This window comes from Petromyzon marinus, chromosome 6, assembly GCF_048934315.1.
Source record: "Petromyzon marinus isolate PM22_M1 ecotype Great Lakes invasive population chromosome 6, UKy_Petmar_22M1.pri1.0, whole genome shotgun sequence".
NCBI lineage: Eukaryota > Metazoa > Chordata > Hyperoartia > Petromyzontiformes > Petromyzontidae > Petromyzon > Petromyzon marinus.
The window spans coordinates 2,929,441-2,948,185 of NC_133672.1; the positions used below are offsets into that span (position 1 = coordinate 2,929,441).

The 18,745-nt window shown below is 43.7% G+C and overlaps 2 protein-coding genes across 3 annotated transcripts; one reads left to right on the forward strand and one right to left on the reverse strand.

The window, feature by feature from the left end:
* The first annotated feature begins 735 nt into the window (after positions 1-735).
* LOC116939663 (serine protease inhibitor) lies at positions 736-8,404 on the forward strand. Its single transcript, XM_032948361.2, has 5 exons — positions 736-796; positions 2,639-3,526; positions 5,324-5,597; positions 6,774-6,927; positions 7,980-8,404. Exons 2-5 carry the CDS (start codon positions 2,704-2,706, stop codon positions 8,166-8,168), a joined length of 1,440 nt encoding a protein of 479 aa, XP_032804252.1. The 5' UTR covers positions 736-796; positions 2,639-2,703; the 3' UTR covers positions 8,169-8,404.
* A 2,054-nt stretch (positions 8,405-10,458) lies between these two features.
* LOC116939664 (ubiquitin thioesterase OTUB1-like) lies at positions 10,459-18,226 on the reverse strand. 2 transcript variants are annotated; one of them, XM_032948362.2, is made up of 7 exons: positions 18,114-18,226; positions 13,450-13,511; positions 13,202-13,300; positions 12,058-12,176; positions 11,809-11,893; positions 11,473-11,667; positions 10,459-10,850 (listed from the first exon to the last, which is right to left on the reverse strand). In XM_032948362.2, exons 1-7 carry the CDS (start codon positions 18,163-18,165, stop codon positions 10,650-10,652), a joined length of 813 nt encoding a protein of 270 aa, XP_032804253.1. In that variant the 5' UTR covers positions 18,166-18,226; the 3' UTR covers positions 10,459-10,649. The 2 variants fall into 2 exon arrangements, with proteins under 2 accessions (XP_032804253.1, XP_032804254.1); XM_032948363.2 differs by having other exon boundaries at positions 13,450-13,508; positions 18,114-18,217.
* Positions 18,227-18,745: the final 519 nt, after the last annotated feature.

Sequence of the window (18,745 nt, forward strand, 5' to 3'; positions counted from 1 at the left end):
TGTTCCGTAAAACAAAACTCATTAGGTCAACCGTGGATAGCCCAAACACCATCCCCGTGTTCCATAAAACAGACCTCATTAGGTCAACCGTGGATAGGCGAAACACCATCCCCGTGTTCCATAAAACAGACCTCATTAGGTCAACCGTGGATAGCCGAAACATCATGCCCGTGTTCCGTAAAACAGAACTCATTAGGTCAACCGCGTATAGCCGAAACTTCATGCCCATGTTCCGTAAAACAGACCTCATTAGGTCAACCGCGGATAGCCGAAACACGCGTTCGTTGTAATCTCCGTTTGTCCTCAACGTTCCAATAATTAATGGATACTGTATATATGGCGTTCTTTCTCAATCAATCTTTATTTCATGTGCCAATGTCGCCCTGAATAAAGTAAGCATCGGTGCACACTCCAGCAGAACTGAAACGGCACAGGGGGGGAGGTCACGGAGCAACGGGAATGAGAAAACAAATCTGTCACGACCTTCAGCAGCTAACACAACCGTCTTGAGATGCAGTAGCATTTATACATCTTGCGAATTCAATTCGTCTTGCGCTGGGAATTCAGCGCGTGGGGCGACCGAGGAGTCATCCACGTGGTGATATTCACGACGAGGGGTCAGGGCCGTTGTCTGCCTGGGGGGGCTAGGATGGCACAGCGTGAATAATTAACTTTGAGAGATGCAACATTAGCAAAAGAGACAATATTGACATTTTCGAGTCGCGTGTGTGCCTTACATAAATGCGTATGTCGGCTCGGCAGACGGAGTGGATTTGACTCGGCTCACCTCCTGCTCGTGAGTATGATGCGAAGCGCGGTTGTCATCCCACCAGCATCAACGCACCTCAGCGCTGTTCTTGTTAAGCCTATACACCTGGCCATTATCGCGCAAGTAGCTGTCTATTGAAGGAGCAATGTATATGCGACTACTACAGTAAACGTGTGTTTTTGTGTTTTATTTTATCGTCGATGTTATTATTATTATCTATAAATGCGAAACGTATAAGAGCTGTTCGATCTCAAAATTTGCTTCAAATAATATCTATCATCAGTTCAGTTCAGTTTATTTTGGTATAGCCCTGTGAGCCATTCGGCTCTTGAATCTGGTGCAACCACAACAAACAAAAAACCAAAAACACGAACAAGAAAAAACATCTTAAAGTGACTTTGTGACTGTGAATTGACGATGTGCGGGGAGAGCGACGGCGCATTGGTCAGACCACGAGTTCGACACCCGGCCACGCCGATCGTCAGTGGCGAGTGAAATCTAAACCGGTGAAGGTACGCGTGGTGAAGAATGGTCGAGCAAAACCCGACAGTGTTGCGCCACGCAGTCGTGCAATACGCGCCACGTGTCCACGCACGTGGCGTCTACAAACCGAGGCTGCTGCACAGACGGATTTTCTCGATTACGAGCCAGGTACCTTTTTTTCCCCACACCCCGACCAGTTCCACAAAACCTATCAATTGCAGGCGCGTATTCTCCATCACGATCAGCCACATAATCGATCCACCCGCTGAGTGAAAAGCCTCGGCAAGCCTCGCCAAAACCCACCGCCTCCTCTCTCGCCGTTACGGTCCCATCCACGCATCGTCAATTCACCTCGCACCGGCAACAGCCAGACGATTTCATCGCTCCGTCTCCGCTGTGTACGGGGTCTCGGCCTTTGCTCGTAAAACGAGCGGCGTGCCAAGCGCTCTGTGTGAACGTGGTCACGCGTTCATTGAGTCTGCCGATTTCTCTGTTCTTCAAGCTGCAATAAATGACGATGGTGCACTTGCAATACATACTTTCCTCGCTTTGTGCGGGTTCGGTTGGTGCGACTTCGGGTAAATGTGGCTAACCTATTTATACCCACATTTTTGTTATTCGGTATTCGGGTTGAATTCACTCATATCCCGCACCTCCGATTAACACGGTTGACTACGTACGGCGCGAGAGAAGTTAAACATACATATGCGGTTGGACGTGTGACGACATTGTGTGTGTCATTGTATGCGCGACTCGGCAAGGCAGCTGTCTCGAACCGTTTCGCTTTGTGCGCCTTTTCTTGGAACGCATCCGGTACCACTGCAGTAGGCTAAGCACTGATTCAGGCGTCTGTAGGCTCCACAACCATTCCGCTGGTAGGGCACCCGCTGCTTACCACGTGTGACAAAGATCCCCTCCCCCATATAGCCTGAACAGACTGTTGGGGCAAGTGCTGTTAGCGAGTAGCACCTATGAAGGCGGGCAGGGCAACACGAGGGAGGTGGGTGGCCAGCACCATGCTCGGCCACCTTTGTCTCCCCAGTGGCGATGTTTACACACCGCACCAGGTACTCATTTGAGGTCGAGTCGACCTTGGGGAGGCCCAGAACCTGTTCAAATAATCGTCACTGGGTATTGTCCGTGAGCGGGAATGGAACACGGGTCACCCGCCAGGTTCGTGTGCACAGCGTAGCGCTAACCGCTGCACCGCCGCTCCCCATAATAACCTGTGGCTGCGGCCCCTGACAAAGACAAAGAACCCCCCCACCCCCACCCGGTATAGCCTTAGCAGACTGTTGGGGCAAGTGCCGTTAGCGAGCACTGGCGCACGCGCACACACACACGCACGCGCGCGCGTTGTAATAACATCTCCCTGTGATGCCTCAGGTTCGAGAAGCCCTTCTCTCTCTGCTCGCCCGTAGCTGGTTGTTCGGTGGTGGTGAAGTGCCGCGATGAAGCTCTTCATCCTCCTCCTCCTCGCGTTCTGTGCTGCTCTCTGCTCCCCATGCGTGGGCGAAGAGGACTACGACGATCGGCCCTACATGCAGCCCTTCCATCTAATTCCACCTCCCCTGAGCGTCCAGGCCACGGAGCAGCCTCTCGCGTCCAACGAGACGTGGGACTACCCCGAGCCGCTTGCGCCCGGCCAAAGTCCCGCTGCCTCATCGGAAGAGGGCAGTTCCGAGGAGAAAGGGGACGAGAGGGAGTCCCACCGAGGCGAAGGCAGAAGGGGTAGAAAGGACAAGTATAAGTCCAAGACTCAGCGCATCGCCTCTGCCGTCAACGGTCTGGGCTTCAGGCTCTACAAGCAGGTGCTGGGAGGCGCGGGACCGGCCGACAACATCTTCTTCTCGCCCCTGAGCATCGCCTCGGCGCTGGGTGTCGTGGCCGCGGGCGCGAACGGAAGCACCCGGGCTGAGCTGGATACGGCGCTCGGCTTCAAGGAGCTCCTGCATGGAAAGAAGAAGGCCAAGTCCATGAAGTACTTCGCGAGGCTCAACAGCGCCCTTTACAGGAGAAGCGCGGGTTTCGAGCTGATGGGCAAGAACGTGGTCTTCAGCAAGAAGGGCCTCTGGCTGTACCGGCAGTTCACGCGTACGGTCGCCCACTTGTTCAAGAGCAACGTGAGGTCGGTGGACTTTGGCGAGTCGAAGGAGGCGGTGGAGCTCATGAACGCTTACATCGAGAAGGTCACCTCGAAGAAATTCACGGATGTCATCTCCGACGTGGACACGGCTACCTCTCTCATGATCGTCAATGTCATTTATTTCAAAGGTACCACCCAGCTCCATTGCTCTCCCCCCCCCCACCTTCTCAGTTACGTTTTAATCGTAAAACTATACCTCATTGTGTTTTTTTTTAAACAAGCGATAGAAATCTGGGATGCATACCTGTCAACCCCTTATCAGTGCCGACCTTATAGACCAATTCAGACCTTATTGGTTGCCTCGTGTCCATATAAATCTCGAAGTTCATCCTACAAAATCCCATCTCAAGGGAGAAACACAAAAAATAAACGCCTGCCGTACGGACCTGAAAACTCAATTTCCGTGAACAAGAACACGGGGTAAACTGTGTGGGTTGACAGCTATGGGGATGGCGCGGTTGTTCGAGCACTGCGCTGCGACCACGGCATCCTGAGTTCGATTCCCAGCCATGGTTCCCATCAAGTGGCGAGCAATACCTGAACCGGTTGCAGGCAAAGTCCCTCTTCACCAACCCGCACTGACAAGCGTGGTGAAGTTTGGTCAAATAACCCCCATGACCGACATGGCGTGGGAGCCATTCATTCAGCAGTGGATTTAATCAAATATGGCTTTAAAAAACGATGTTACTGGCAAACCGGTCTACGAAGGTAGCCTCAATTAAGGGGGGCTCAAAGCGCGTCGACCTAAACTCGCTGGGAAAGCAGCACAATAACCTTTTCGAAAGATATTAAAAAATATACGATACTTTTTTTATACATATATATTGCCAATCTTGTCCAAAAAAACCCCCATACGGATTTGGATACTGGCATTCGTAAGCAGTGTGGTAAAGTTTCGTAGCAGTAGGTTTATTGTTTTGTAGTGTTCGTGGCAATTTGGAGGTGTCCTCAAGACTAACGGGCAGACGTACATTTGCTGGAGCCAACTGGCTCCCTATGAAACAAGAGGTAACATTTTAGGCGACACATGTACCGTAATGTAGTCTTATTTTATTTTAACAACACAGTGTAGTTACGGTATTGAGTCGACGTTCTCCGGATTAACAAGACGCTCCATAAGGGACCGTCCATAAATGACGTCACGCACCTGGGGGGGGGGGGGGTCAGACATTTATGACGATGTGTGACGCGGGGGGGGGTTTGAGAAATGTGACGTCACATCAAAATGCGCAACTTTAAATAAACATAGACAACACGTTCTACTTAATTAAATAGACTTTTCATCTTCTTGGTTATTTTATTTCCATTCTACGCGACTTTACCGAAAGAACCAAGAAGATGAATCCCTGCAGTCACGAAAGCTTTAAATCGAAATTTAAATAGACTTTTTTAATCAATGTTTTCTCCTACAACATCAGAGTGCAGCGCCACATTAAATACGCACTACAATGACAACAGTTTAAAGCGATTTGAAGCATGTCTTTTTTTGGGGGGGGGGCAGAGCTTTGTGACGTCATATTTTTTGAGGGGGGTCTGACTTTTTGTGACGCCGTATGACGAAGGGGGGGGGGTCAAAAATCGTCCAACATCGCGTGACGTCATTTATGGACGGCCCCAATCCACTGCTGAGGTTTTAAAACATACTTCACCACGCTGGTCAGTGGGTTGGTGAAGATGAGTACAGAAGATGAGTACAGACGAGATAGTAGTATGTATTACTATACACTAATGGATTTTACTGCACTGCATTCAACTGCACACAACCTGGTTATGCATGGTGATCACATATCAAAGTACTATCCAAGCTTCAACCCGCTTAGCTTCTGAGATCTGATGCGCTTCAAAGAAGTGTGATTCTCCTTCCTTCCTTCCTTTTGCAGCACACAAATATCAAAGGTCTGACCATGTGAATTATTCGTCACCAGGATCGTGGGCAAACAAGTTTGAACCCGACCTCACGAAGAACGTCCGCTTCTGGGTCAACAGCAGCTACTCGATGATGGTGCCCACAATGCACCAGAGGGCCAAGCTCAGCTACGCACAGGACCGCAAGTTGCGCTCCACAGTCATCAAGCTGCCGTATGAGGGCGGGGCGAGTATGCTGGTCATCGTTCCGCACAGGACAGAGGAGCTGCCCAAGGTGGAGGAGAGCGTCTCCCAGGAGCAGTTGGAGGAGTGGCTCTCTCTGCTGGGTCCCAGGTACGACAAGTGTACGACATCAGCACAATGATTGCAGGTGCAATGACATCAGCAAATTAGTATTATTAGTATCCCAACCCAGCCCCAACAATGTTTATCCCGATTTGTGCTATTGGTATCATGTAATGAGACGAAGTATCCATTTGGGTCTGTTGCAGAGTAGTGCAACCCCTGGTGTGAGAGAATGGTCCGCAGAAGCAGGTATCACGAAGCTATCTCTGAGATCCTTTCAGTTGATCTCTGGTCCACACAGTCGAGGGCAGCGTTTATCCACCGACTGTGCATACGAGTGTAACGTTCGTTGCAAAATTGTCAAATTGATAGCTTCCTTTTCAGAAGTATGGTTAACCACCCCATAACCCAAATTATATGGGGAGGCCTTCATCTAACAGTGGATTGTCAGAGTTGTATGTCTACTTACATAATTCATCTCACAAGTGTAATGTCTTTGATTCTTGCAAATTCCACATTTTACAGAGGAGCCTTTGATTTAAAGCTTTCGTGACTGCAGGGATTCATATTCTTGGTTCTTTCGGTAAAGTCACGTAGAAGGGAAACAATAAAATAATTATTTGTTGTAATTATTTTATTATATTTGTTGTAATTATTTTATTATTGTTTCCCTTTTACGTGACTTTACCGAAAGAACCAAGAATATAGAAGAGCCTTTGTTATGGTTTAAGTGATACGGATCAATGGATCTATTGAATTTACAGACGGCAAGCAACGGTCCTTTGAGGCCAAAATATATACACCTTTTTGTACCTCTTCACGCATAGCATATTGTTGACTCGAGAGCTAATTTTCTAAAGGTTCCTAGCCACTATGAAAATATTCCACATCAGTGCTGCACAAGCTACGTTGAATAATAATTAAAAAAGCCCATTTGTTTTGTTTTTACTAACAAGCAAAGTTAATTGACCAGTTGAATAATGAGGTTTAATCAGTAAAATGGCTTTTATGATGTAAATGTCAATACTTTCCTGAATAGCCGTTTATAAATGTCCTTCCCATAAATAAAACAGCATGACATATAAAACCGCAATGTGAGAAACAATGAAATTATACAAAGTGTTTTCTACTGCACTGTTACATGTGTAAATGCCTATGTGGGACCAATCCATGCCATGACTGTGAAAATACCGACAGTGGCCTGACACATTTAAACTCTTACAGCAACCACTATGTCCAGCTATCTCTTCCAAAGTTCAAGATCAGCGTGTCCTATGACCTGAAAGCCTACCTGAGTGCAATGGGGATGCCCAGCATGTTCAGCTACGGAGCAGACTTGTCTCGGATCACCGGCATGCAGAAGCTACACGTGGACAAGGTGAGCTGGCGTGTGGCTGTGGAAACAGCATACCTGTTCTCACGTGCAGCAACAAGGGTGCATTCAGAGCCCTGTGAAGCTCAGTTGTTCTTAGAGAGCGGAGTATCTTCTCTTGCCGTGATACAAAAGTTTGCAATGTGAGCTCGCCTTTCCGTAAAATGTCTTCAGTTTTTTCATGATGTCACATTCCCCAAATGTGCAGAGCCTGTAAAGTTTTAGTAGCTGCTCAATTGATTCCTTATTTCCATGACCACTGGAAACTAGACTCTTGCAGCCCAGGAATGGCCCAGATTGGTCCAGAAACAACACCAGGGCCCAGGTCCTGGTCCCCACAACCCACCAATCCCCTCACCTCAAGGGCCAGGCCTGTACTCCTCCCCTAATCACTTTCCTTTGCTCCGTGCAGGCACGGGATGAGAGTCGGGATATCACTTTTGTAATTTGTAGTACGAATGAATTTTTAGCTGACGAAATGCAAAGCTAATGGCGTCACGGCAAATGCATCCCGCCACGTGTTGACGCCGTGACGCAAAACTGTCCCAGGCGTGCCCTGTCTGGAAGTGTATGGAATGACCCCACAAGCTTTTGGGTTCTGGAATACCATGGGATTCAGTGTGGCCAGGCTGGGATTTCAAACACACCAGCTCCTGAGCCCAGCTGAGAATGCGAATTAACACGGCATGGTCCCCACTAGCGGTGGAAACAAGGCATTCATGTCTTATAACTCAAGAATGGGGGGACACTTTCATTTATACACAAAACCTGTTCAAATTAGGCATTCTAGGAATGTCCACAACCAACTTGGCAGATGCTATTAGTCTTAACTCACAGGTTAATTTATACTTTAATTTGAAAGTAGCATGTCTCTTGTGCAATTGCCAAGGCACAATGACACGCAATCCATGACCAGATTGTCTGATTACAAACGGTTGATGGGGAGAGTTGAACCGAGGACATTCTTTGGACTGTAAACACCTTAGGCAATGTTATAAAACCGATTAATATGCATTTTTTAATTGTGTTGCTAAGCACCCACGTCTCTTTTCTTCCAGATCACTCATAAGTCAGTGTTGCATGTGAACGAGGAAGGGACAGAGGCCAAGGCCGAGACCGTCGTTGGCATCATGCCCATATCCATGCCACCAACGGTGACCGTGGATAGGCCTTTTGTGGTGCTCATATACGATGAGAAAACGAGAGCTGTGATCTTCATGGGCCGAGTGGCAGATCCCAAGCAGTGATTACACACTTCACATTCTCAAAGAGCTTCGGAAAACATTGTTGACCCTTGTCCAAATGTTTGAAAATGTCATTTAAACATTAACATACTTTTATTACGTTTTTTCCCCAAACATGAAAATGTGATTTGATACACTTGCATCACTTCGTAATTGTAACCATGATTTTTACACATCTAAAATGACCAGAAGTTGCCCCCCCCCCCTCTCATTTTAAATAAAAGTGAGCACACAACATGCATTCTGGTAGAAACAAAACTTTTTATTGGAGGCTTCGTAATAAAATGAAAGTTATGACAACGTATAACCTGTTTGTAGAGTGCAGATATCTTGTATGAAGACAAAGCTGCCCATCATACCTCAAGAACCAAAACATACTTGGCTGGTTTGGGAGACTGTGAACTTGAACCGTTTGGGAAATTACACGCAAATTCAAACGTCTGCATCTTCTTTATTGTCATACCTTTATTTTGCTTACGAGGCTGAATATAAAATTAACTATAGACAGAAAGGTAGAATTGCTTAAGAATTCAGTTTCAAAGGCGTTGGCTTTTTAAGGTAATGACCAGCTGACCCACATTTAAATTAGAACACTTGATTCCATCGTACATGTTGAATTGAAAACAGTCTTTAATGCGTGGTAACCATGGAATTTGGTTGCAAAGTTGGCCAACACCGCTAAACGAAAACCCAACAGAAAAAGACCCATAACTGCTGCATCACCTATCGGTCCACGTGTAAATGAGCTGCGCAAAGATGAACCACACGCACGCGCACGAGGAACGAGCACGCACTGGATCAATATTTTACAAAAAATGTGCAATGTTTTGAGCATTACTGTTGGCTGGTGGATATCCCAAGCACAAAGAAAAATACGCAGGATGCCTGAAATGATGCTTAAGACGATGTGCTTTCCATGCACAAGCATGTGTTGGTACAAATAATCTGAACATTAATGTTGCTTGAGTGACAATCTGTTTTGGGAAGAATACAGAGATGATCTCATTCAATAATTTACAGATGGTTTTATGATAAATTAAATCTTTTAACAAAAAAATAAAATGATTGAAAGATTTTACAACCATTTAAACGAGCAAAATCATCCTGGCCACTTACACGCACCTTTCTGGGTGTCCACACCCATGCTCCCCATGATATATTCCACCAAATCTGGCCAGTTCAACAATGACACTATTGTAATGAGCCATTCTGTAGGGTTTTTTTTAATGTTTTGTAAAATGTATTTGGCAAACCTGGATCAATTAAAGCCTTTAGTTGGTGAAGACGTGTGAACACTTTACAATAGTTAAAAAAATTTACTTTACCAAGCAGTCACCTCAGGTGTTCAACTTTGTACACGCTCATATTTTAAAATACGTGTTACATAGACAATATTTTCTTTGCTTTTCAAGAATATCAATTTATTTTATTACACGGTAATTGTAAATGCACCATTATTCAGCTTTTAGAAGCCAGAGATTAACAGTTTATTACCATATTTCCACATTTTAACCATATGCTTTTAAAGATGGAATGCTGTTAAGCTCATCAAATTACAACCCATCTCAAAAGCATAAACCAATTAAAAAGCATTGTTTGTGACTTATATAACATCACCAACAAGAAATATTGGCAGGACCCTCCTGAAAAAGAGTCTTGAGACTCGGCAATGCATTTCCTGGATAAATGATCGTGATCAATCCAACCAGCACACCCTCCCCACCCCATTATTTACACATTTGCCTCAGATGTAGCAACATGTTCACAAGGCTAACAAATAATCAGGGGTACAGATGTGAAAATAAGTTACACTTGGCAATTCAAGAACACACAAGACGTTAAATAAGTGTGCTGAAAACTTTCCCTAATTTATTGTGAACTGTCGAGGTATTTCAATGAAAATGACTGCAATGGCAAACGGTTTAATTAGAAATGAATATTAACATCTGTTGAGGACAGATTCCAAAAAACATACCTGTAGTTTCTTACCTGTTTGGGCAATATCACCCTTAAATACAACTCAGAAAATGTGCAATGTATGCATTACTTTATCAATGAAGGGTAGGTTATGTACATTGAAGCACATTACATCAGAAGCACATTAAACAGAAACACCATGAATTTCAGAAAAGGGGATTTTTACAGCAAGTAGCAATTAAAAAGGCAGCACAACAGGCAAGATCTAAGTTGGTATATTTATGTATGCGGCATGTTTTGTCGTGGTTACAGTATTTGTACAGGATGTTAAATCGCCCTCTTACAATACAAGGCAAAAAGGAACCAAGGATTAAACTTTCTATTTGTTTTTATCTGTTACCATGGATGAAACAAAATTGCAAAATTATGCATTTTAAAACCAGTAACAGGATGCCTTAATGCTCAGAAGTTGGAACTGAAGGTTGGGGCATACGTGCAACACACACAAACTTTTCACATGTTGTTACGCGCGCGCACACAACGCATGGGGGCTACACGCACACTTGTCTAGCACTTGTAAAGGATGTCGTAGTGTCCTGGGCGGTACAGCAGGTAGACAAAGGGCTCTGTACCCTCGGGGAAGTCATGATGGTTGACAGAGCCGCCTTCTCCCCGGTCCATGTACTCCACGCGGATGGAGACACCGAGGGCCTGCGCCAGTGCAATGATGTGGATGTGGTCGCTCTCCTTAGCCATCGGCTCAACCTCCTGCCACAACGACAACGATCGATCACGGAAATGGCCCTTGCAATCAATGGGGAGGAAGAAAAAAACCCATCACCGTATGGTTTCCAATCTTAGAATTTACTAGAGCTATAGTGTATAACATCAGCGAGAAAAATGTAATGCTATCATGCTTGTTTCTACGTAGAAATGTCATTTTGAAGCGGTATTAAATATATCACACCTGCGAATTTATCAGCTGCATTTAGTATTGTATTACACTCAATTTCAACGTATTACAAGAGCTTCACGTAATTTATATTTGCACAATGCCCTTCATGAACTAAGACAATTAGCCATATGGATGGTTAGGCGTTTTTCTGAGAATGTCAGATATTTTTTTCCACTTGAGATTCCAAACAACTAAAAACACAACCAATGAAATTGAGCGTTTTTTTAAATTATCAAAATATTGAACATTTAAGCTTTTTAACTACAGAGTACAGCTAAAAACCCAAAATGCCACTTGTCAGATGAGCACCAAGATATTGGAAACTTGACTTTAAAATATTCCTGCACAATTCTATGTCGTAACAGAAAACATTAAGAGCGCCATGTGTGAAAATCGGACCCATCAATGTCAATCGACACAGGTGTTTCTGCAAACCTGGCTGCAGAACTCCTTAACAGTCCGTCCACCCTCCACAAAGTGTTCAAAAAATATAGATTCTTTCTGGAGGTAGCCAGAGGTAAGAAGGCGTAGGTAGACAACAACGTAGTCGGATGTGCTCTGCTCGTTGAAGGATCCACGCACATCCTCGAGAGATGCCTGCTTCTCTACCATCTCGATGATATCCAAGAACTACAAACATGAAGGACAACAACAAATTGCAAAGTTGGTCAACAACATATAGAGTGACAATATTATTTGCTTTAGTGTAACCGGAAAAAATTTACTTTCAAAGTATTTTTTTCTCATCACAAAACAGTCTACCAAACTCACCGTACTGTGAAAATCTTCTATCGTGAATTCAGGGAAACCCAACGACACCAGCTCATCTTTACTTTTTGCTGCAACAGTCTTAAACCTGTTGAAATATTGAATTACAGGGTTTCTTTCACGTAAAGTTACTAAAGACGTTTTAACATAAAACTCTCAAAAAAAGCATTGTGCATGTATACACAGTTGATGCGGGAAAAAAAAAGGTTCGATCTCAGGCTTCCTCAGACGTGAGGTCTAAAGTTAACAAACTTTTGAAGATCTTTCGGGTTGTCCATCAGTGCCTCGAGATGTGCAAAGCCAAAGGCACGGTAGAAACAGTTGCCATCCCGTCGCGTCATCCTGATGTGAGAGTATTTGTTGCACAAGTCCTGTAGAATTCAATCGCAAGCCAACAATGTTGAAAACACATTATACTGTACATTTAAAAAATCCAACAATTCGTACCATTAACGGTTTTGCAAATGTATGGTTTTGTTTTGATAATCACATGCTGAGCGTATACTTAAAGGTCTGAATAATGTGACGCAGGCAGCAACATACAGAGCGCCAATTAATTGAGGTTATAGGAATCCTGGATAGAGAGATGTGGGAATTCCAAAGCCGAGCCGCCAGAGGAAAGAAGAATATGCAATCTACAATAAGGTATGCACAAGCAGAACCAGTCTATCTGGCAGAACGAGTCCGCAAAAATGTGTTGAGGCATCAAGCTGTGCAGTTCACGCAAGCAATTACTTCGGTCTTAGTAATAAAAGCGATACGAAAGCAACTGAATGACGACGGTAAGTGATTGGAGTGAATCTGTGAGTGTAGGATCATGAAGCAATTGAACTGCTTGAAATATATGAAATAGGGGCTACATCCAAGACATGAGCACTGTATTCCAACTGCAGCCAAATCAGTGCTCTATAACATTAGAAGTAACTAGCCAGAAGCGATGAAGTCTTTGGTGACTCAAAAAATAATTTCGCTTCTCGATGTCTGCTTTGCCAGATGCATTACGCAGCTGCTCCATGACTCGGCAGGATAAATTGGCATGCCCAGCACATTCGACAGATTCACTACGGATACGATCAACATCATTAACCGTTATTGGAATGACGAATACATCGACTCATCGGTTTTTACACCCACGAAACGTACATGAGAAAGGGGCACGTAAGAAAAGTGTATTTCTGCTTCATTTTCATCGTATATAATTTGTGCAGGCACTTGTCAACCCATTCAAGAAATGCATTCAAGCCAGTAGTGATGTCTTGGCACTTTCGGAATCTTAAAGAGTCTATTACTCTCTGCTTGTGATTTTAATGACGACGATGAAGAGTCGTCATCAGCAAAGACATGGATTGTGAAGAGAAAATAAAAAAAAATCACCGATGGAGAAAAGCAATAATACCTTGATCTTTTTTTGGTAAATTTCATCATCATCATTGTATTCCCTCATTAGAACAGATATGTCGTGCTTGTCTGAGATTAGAGGTGTTGCCATGGCAATCTGAAAAACAGACATGTTGGTTCAAGTGTGTTCTCAAAAGCACAAAAGACATACAATATTGAAGAATTATAACGCATGTAATAGTGTTAAGGAAGTGTTTACATTTTACAATATTTTTCAAATAACTTACGATGCAAAATTGAAATTACCTCTTGCTGGATTTTCTCTTGTTGGGCGATAATGGCTTCATCATACGCCTGAGTGTCGTCTACTAAAACCGACAAAAAAAGAATTCACATGAATGCATCAGGTGAGTCGCTCAATATCGAATTACAAAGTTTTACAAACGCTTCAGATTAAAATGCTACTTTTATTCAAATCCTAGGAATAGCCATGAGGAAGAATCGTTCGAAGTGTATGGACAAGCGCTTTGTTATTTCCAAGCCCTAAACAACCTATTCGTACATCAGTCACGGTAATTAAAACCAATGACAAGTATTTAAATTGTTTATTTTTGTTCCAACAGTTTTTTTAGGAGCATTATTGAAAAGTCGGAAAAATACAAAAGTGGTATGCAAGGAACCGTGTAAGATATACGATGATAAATGTTAATATATGCTAGTCATAAAATATTGCATATGTAAATGTACTATAATTTCAACTATAAAACGCCACCAAAACACAATGTTCAACTAAAATGATAAATATGACTTACATATAATGCTTATTTACAGCTGCTTGTAAATACACTGATGAATGAAGGCATTACTGAATACGCCTTAACCATTTCAGTAATGGAAGTTGCTTTACTATAATGCACCATGCTTGTCAGTGCAGGTTGGTGAAGGGACAGCCAAAATTAGTTCAGATATAACTTGCCACTGATGTTAGTCGTGGCCGGGAATCAAATTCAGCTCACTGGGTTTCACAGCGCAGTGCGCAGAGACCACTATGTGATACCGCTCCACCTCAAAACCCAGAACTTAACTCTCACTTAAAAGTGCTATTCCATATAATTTTAGGCATTAATATAAGGTTAATGAATGCTGGTCATGTGGTAAAAATCGTTGAGATGCTTCCAACTGTGAAGATGCAGTGTTAGCACTAGTTGCATAGGCAAGGTCTGGTGTAGTCAAATGGTCAAAATCCTGCCCCAAAGCTATAACTTAAATTACAATAATATGCAATTTATCTTACCTCTTTAATGTACCCTTTTACAGGAAGTATTTCTTATGAGGTCAAATTACTTTTATTCTTTCATTAATATGAACTTACTGATTTGGATTTCTACAAACAGAAGAATAAATAACCATTTCAGTAACGGAGGTTGCTTTACTATAATGCTTCAGTTCATTTCAGTTCAGTTAATTTATTAGGTAGAGCCCTGTGAGCCATTCGGCTCTTGAATCGGGTGCAACCGCAACAAACAAAAACACGAACAAGAAACGTCTTAAAGTGACGACGAGCAACAGAAAAATCCAGGAAAAAGCAGCAAAGTCAGTGCAGGTTGATGAAGGGACAGCCAGAATTAGTTCATGTTAGCGAAATAGTTTACAATGTTCACTCTCTACTTTTAAATATTATGCGAGTCCATATCACAGTTCAATTGGATGACAAATATAAAATACATCTATGCATCAATTGAACTACGGTACATATTTCTACCTGTAGCCATGTGTTTTTTCCCCTCAGATTGCAATGTTATCCTGAGGCATCAAAATACATTCAAAGACCAAAAATATATTTAAATATCATAGCTATTTAAACTCATTATGTGGAATGACAATGGCCTTCAATGGGATATGGGGCCTCAGTAAATTCCCTTATTTCCTTTAGAAGGCTATTCCATTGTAGATCTGACAATGAAAATCCACGGAAACTCGTGCCATATGCACTGCCAAATCCCACGTGCCTCCCCCCACCACCTTCAAACTGCTCCACCCAACAACTTTAAAGAAGACTGTCTTTTTCCTCAGTTCATTTAAGTCCATCGTGTCATCACTGGTTGCAATTTGCGAGAATTGTGAACCCAATTCGGGTACTATTTGCAATACTTCAAGGAATGTGTCATTATGCCACTTAAATGTGGACAATAATATTGCCTCTTTAGATATTTCAATTATTGTTTACATCCATATTATTGCGTTATAATTATTATCATTTTCTGGCCTGTGGGTGAAGCTAAACATTTGAGTTATCAGTTAACAAATCCCGTTGTATATTACTCATGTTTACATAAATTACCCAATCACTTTAAATGTACACATCATGGTTATAAACAGCTAATATAAATCTTTCATTATTGCACGTCACTATAGAAATATGTTCAGAATGTTTGCGTGATCTGATTCCGTTAAATTCGCCTTCCCTTAAAGTGAATTATTTTACGTGATTAATTATCGATATAAATGTATTTAAAATAGTCGAGGAACCTGGATATCCCCATGGTCAACATGGAGCAGGTTAGCGTGTGTATAATGTTTGATTCTAGGTGCCGTGGACAGAATTTCCCAGGTGAATTACCCCAAGCCTGCCAACTATAAGTGTGCTGTACACAAAAAAAATATCACAATAGTAGGTCACCATTGTTGCGCATGTCAAAGCCTAAATTAAGAGAAGTATTGACCAAATTACTTATAATGGCATGTTTTAAAATCACCAATCATAACCCCATTGTGATATCATATCTACCTGACTTTACCGTAGATACCGGTAAAGTCACTTACGTGACTTTTTCGGTAAAGTCACTTATGTGACTTTAAAGTCACTTATGTGACTTTAAAGTCACTTATGTGACTTTACTTATGTGACTTTACCGAAAAAATCAAAGAGTATGAATCCTCGCAGTCACGAAAGTTTCAAATCTAGAATGATATATCTATGAAGGAACAATTTATAAACTCCCTTTCTCCTCTAAGCCCTCGCAACCTAATGCCCCCATTTTCTTAGATAATTGTAAACCGTGCTGGAACTTGGCTAGTTCAGACAGTCCATATCCCCATGCAAACCCTCTATTGACAGAACAGTTTGCGCATGGTTCACCTAGAGGGCTGGGGGACATTCAGAAGTGAATTACCTGCTTTAAGCTGGGCTAACCCTGCAACCACTCCTATCTTAATGGGTACCTCGGCAGTGAGAGGCGCACTGTCACACATTGCCATGAATACCCGACCCTACAGCATTCCTGCTATATTTTGTAACAAAACAGCATGCCACTTGGTTTAGTCGACATGCTACAAGGTCACGTGGTAAGTGGAATAGGAGGGAAGCAAGGTAGGCATTGTCAAGGCCGATTAAACATCGCCCCATTTGTATATTGAGCATCGTGTCCAATGGCTGCAGGTGTGGAGCTTGCCCCGATATTGTTGCTCGGTAGTTTCCAGCTTGGCAGAACTTGACTCAAGCCAGTCATGGAAATTATGCAACGCACACTCTTGGAAATCGAGATTACCCCGTACAATTGAAACAGGTCTCTCACTTAAAGCTATATGACACTCCGTGCATTGAAACGAGTGGTTCACCAGATATCAATAACTCCAGACATATAATGTATACTGAAATTACATTTCAAATAAGTGAAAATCAAATTTAATTGTAAACTGAAATGCATTGCATAATGGCATTGGGCTTGTTTGATCATGGGTGACCAGGATGGTTACTTTAACTCTGGGTCAGTTACAATAAAGAGACGACCAGCAAGTCAACATGTCCAAGTGGCTGGTTGGCTCATGGTCAGAGCACTAAGTCAACACTGCCGCGATTCTGTTTTAATCCGGGTTTCAGCTTCCCGCGAGCAACATGGGTTATGTGCAAGCGTGGCTTATGCTCCTAACACACCAGTGGCTGCATAAACAAAACAATTAGTTTTGTCTTATTCCAGCTTTTGAGAAGTAAAAATAAATTCAGTTCGGTCAACATACGACTAACACGAGGCAGGGAATATGAAATAAACTTCCCCCCGAGTCGTCGGGTCTTCCGAAGTCACAAGTCACGTGGCGTCATAGCCCAGAGCCACGATTCTCTTGCCACGGGGATGCCACTGATCGCCGCGATTCCCCATTTGGATTTGTACGACGCCGACTGCACCACTAAATTCGAAGAACCTAAACACGGCGTGTCCGCGCTCAAACGTAACAATAACACGACCAGGAAGTGCTGTACACCGTACCATGCGTTTCGACCGACGGTCCCTAACACGAGTGGAGAAAATGACATGAATATGACGGGTGCCAATCAGCACAACTATTTGCGATTGTCCTCATCACCCTGGAGAGCCTCTACGGGGGTTCACGACTCTTTTCAGAAGGCTCCTGGGCCAAGTTTTTCGCAGTCGGGCGCGATTGAGTATGTTTTCAACGGTCCTAATATATAAAGCCAATATCGATGATAAATATACAGATTACCCCTCAACCCCCGTCACCACGGTTACTGCTCAGGTGGCTCCTTACCGCGACGGGGAAACCACGAAACCCCCTTCCCCTGCTCGGGAACCAACAATTACTTAAAATCCCCGCACCAACCCTGCAAGTGTATCGTCATTGCCACTCATGTACACGTCTGTGTATACATATATACATTGTAACATCGTACAACACTGCCCGGCGCTGTGACCCCCACCCCTCGTTCTAAACTCGAGGCCTCGGGACCGCCTTTGTCGCCGGGAGAGAGAGGGCCGCGTCCACGGGGCCCTCGTTAGGAAAACCCCGCCGCACTTTCTCACCCCCACCACCCCCACTCCGCTTCAACTCAAAAACCCCGCCGGCTTCCGTGTCGTTCACCACGCCACACGCGCCCCCTCCTCCGCGAGAGAGGACTGCGTGTGTGTTTTTTGTTGTTGTTGGTTTGACGATGCCCTCTCCTCCTCAACACGAACCTTCCACTTCGAGCTTAACCTGCTCGGGCTGCTGCTCTTGCTGCTCCGCCATCTTCGCCGCGCAGTGCCTTGTGGGATGAGGAGGAGGAGGAGGGAGGGAGGGGGGGGCGGGGCGGAGGGGGGCCACGTGACCTGTGAATTAGTTGTGGGCTGGTTTCGATTAATCGCGGTTTCTGATATTAAATCGTAAACTGTCTACGACGTATAAGTGAGTTTAACACGTAGGCTTTCGCGACCAATATTGTTCATAATAAATGTTTTTAGGTTAGATCGCGTAAGTATTAATGCGTCGTAAGCCTCCACCACCCGACACAGCCAATTAGTAAGGGATTTGTCACGTAAACAAACGCCAATTATATTCTTGGTTCTTTCGGTAAAGTCACGTAGAAGGGAAACAATAAAGTAATAAAAATATAAAACAATAAAATTATCACGACGTTTCGACTGCAACACAAGCAATCATCACACCTGATGATGATCATCACACCTGATGATGATTGCTTGTGTTGCAGTCGAAACGTCGTGAGAATTTTATTGTTTTATATTGTTAATCTTTTATTGTTTCCCTTCTACGTGGTGACTTTACCAAAAGAACCAAGAATATGAATCGCTGCAGTCACGAAAGCTTTAAA

Bases quoted from the DNA above. Each gene is read 5' to 3' on its own strand.
- LOC116939663 (XM_032948361.2), top strand. From the start codon at position 2,704: ATGAAGCTCTTCATCCTCCTCCTCCTCGCGTTCTGTGCTGCTCTCTGC. The intron at 5,598-6,773 runs GTACGACAAGTG...AAACTCTTACAG, and splicing joins CTCTCTCTGCTGGGTCCCAG to CAACCACTATGTCCAGCTAT. The intron at 6,928-7,979 runs GTGAGCTGGCGT...CTTTTCTTCCAG, and splicing joins AGAAGCTACACGTGGACAAG to ATCACTCATAAGTCAGTGTT.
- LOC116939664 (XM_032948362.2), bottom strand. From the start codon at position 18,165: ATGGCGGAGCAGCAAGAGCAGCAGCCCGAGCAGGTTAAGCTCGAAGTG. The intron at 12,177-13,201 runs GTATTATTGCTT...TGAATTCTACAG, and splicing joins TTTACCAAAAAAAGATCAAG to GACTTGTGCAACAAATACTC. The intron at 10,851-11,472 runs GTTTGCAGAAAC...TCGTTGTGGCAG, and splicing joins TTAAGGAGTTCTGCAGCCAG to GAGGTTGAGCCGATGGCTAA.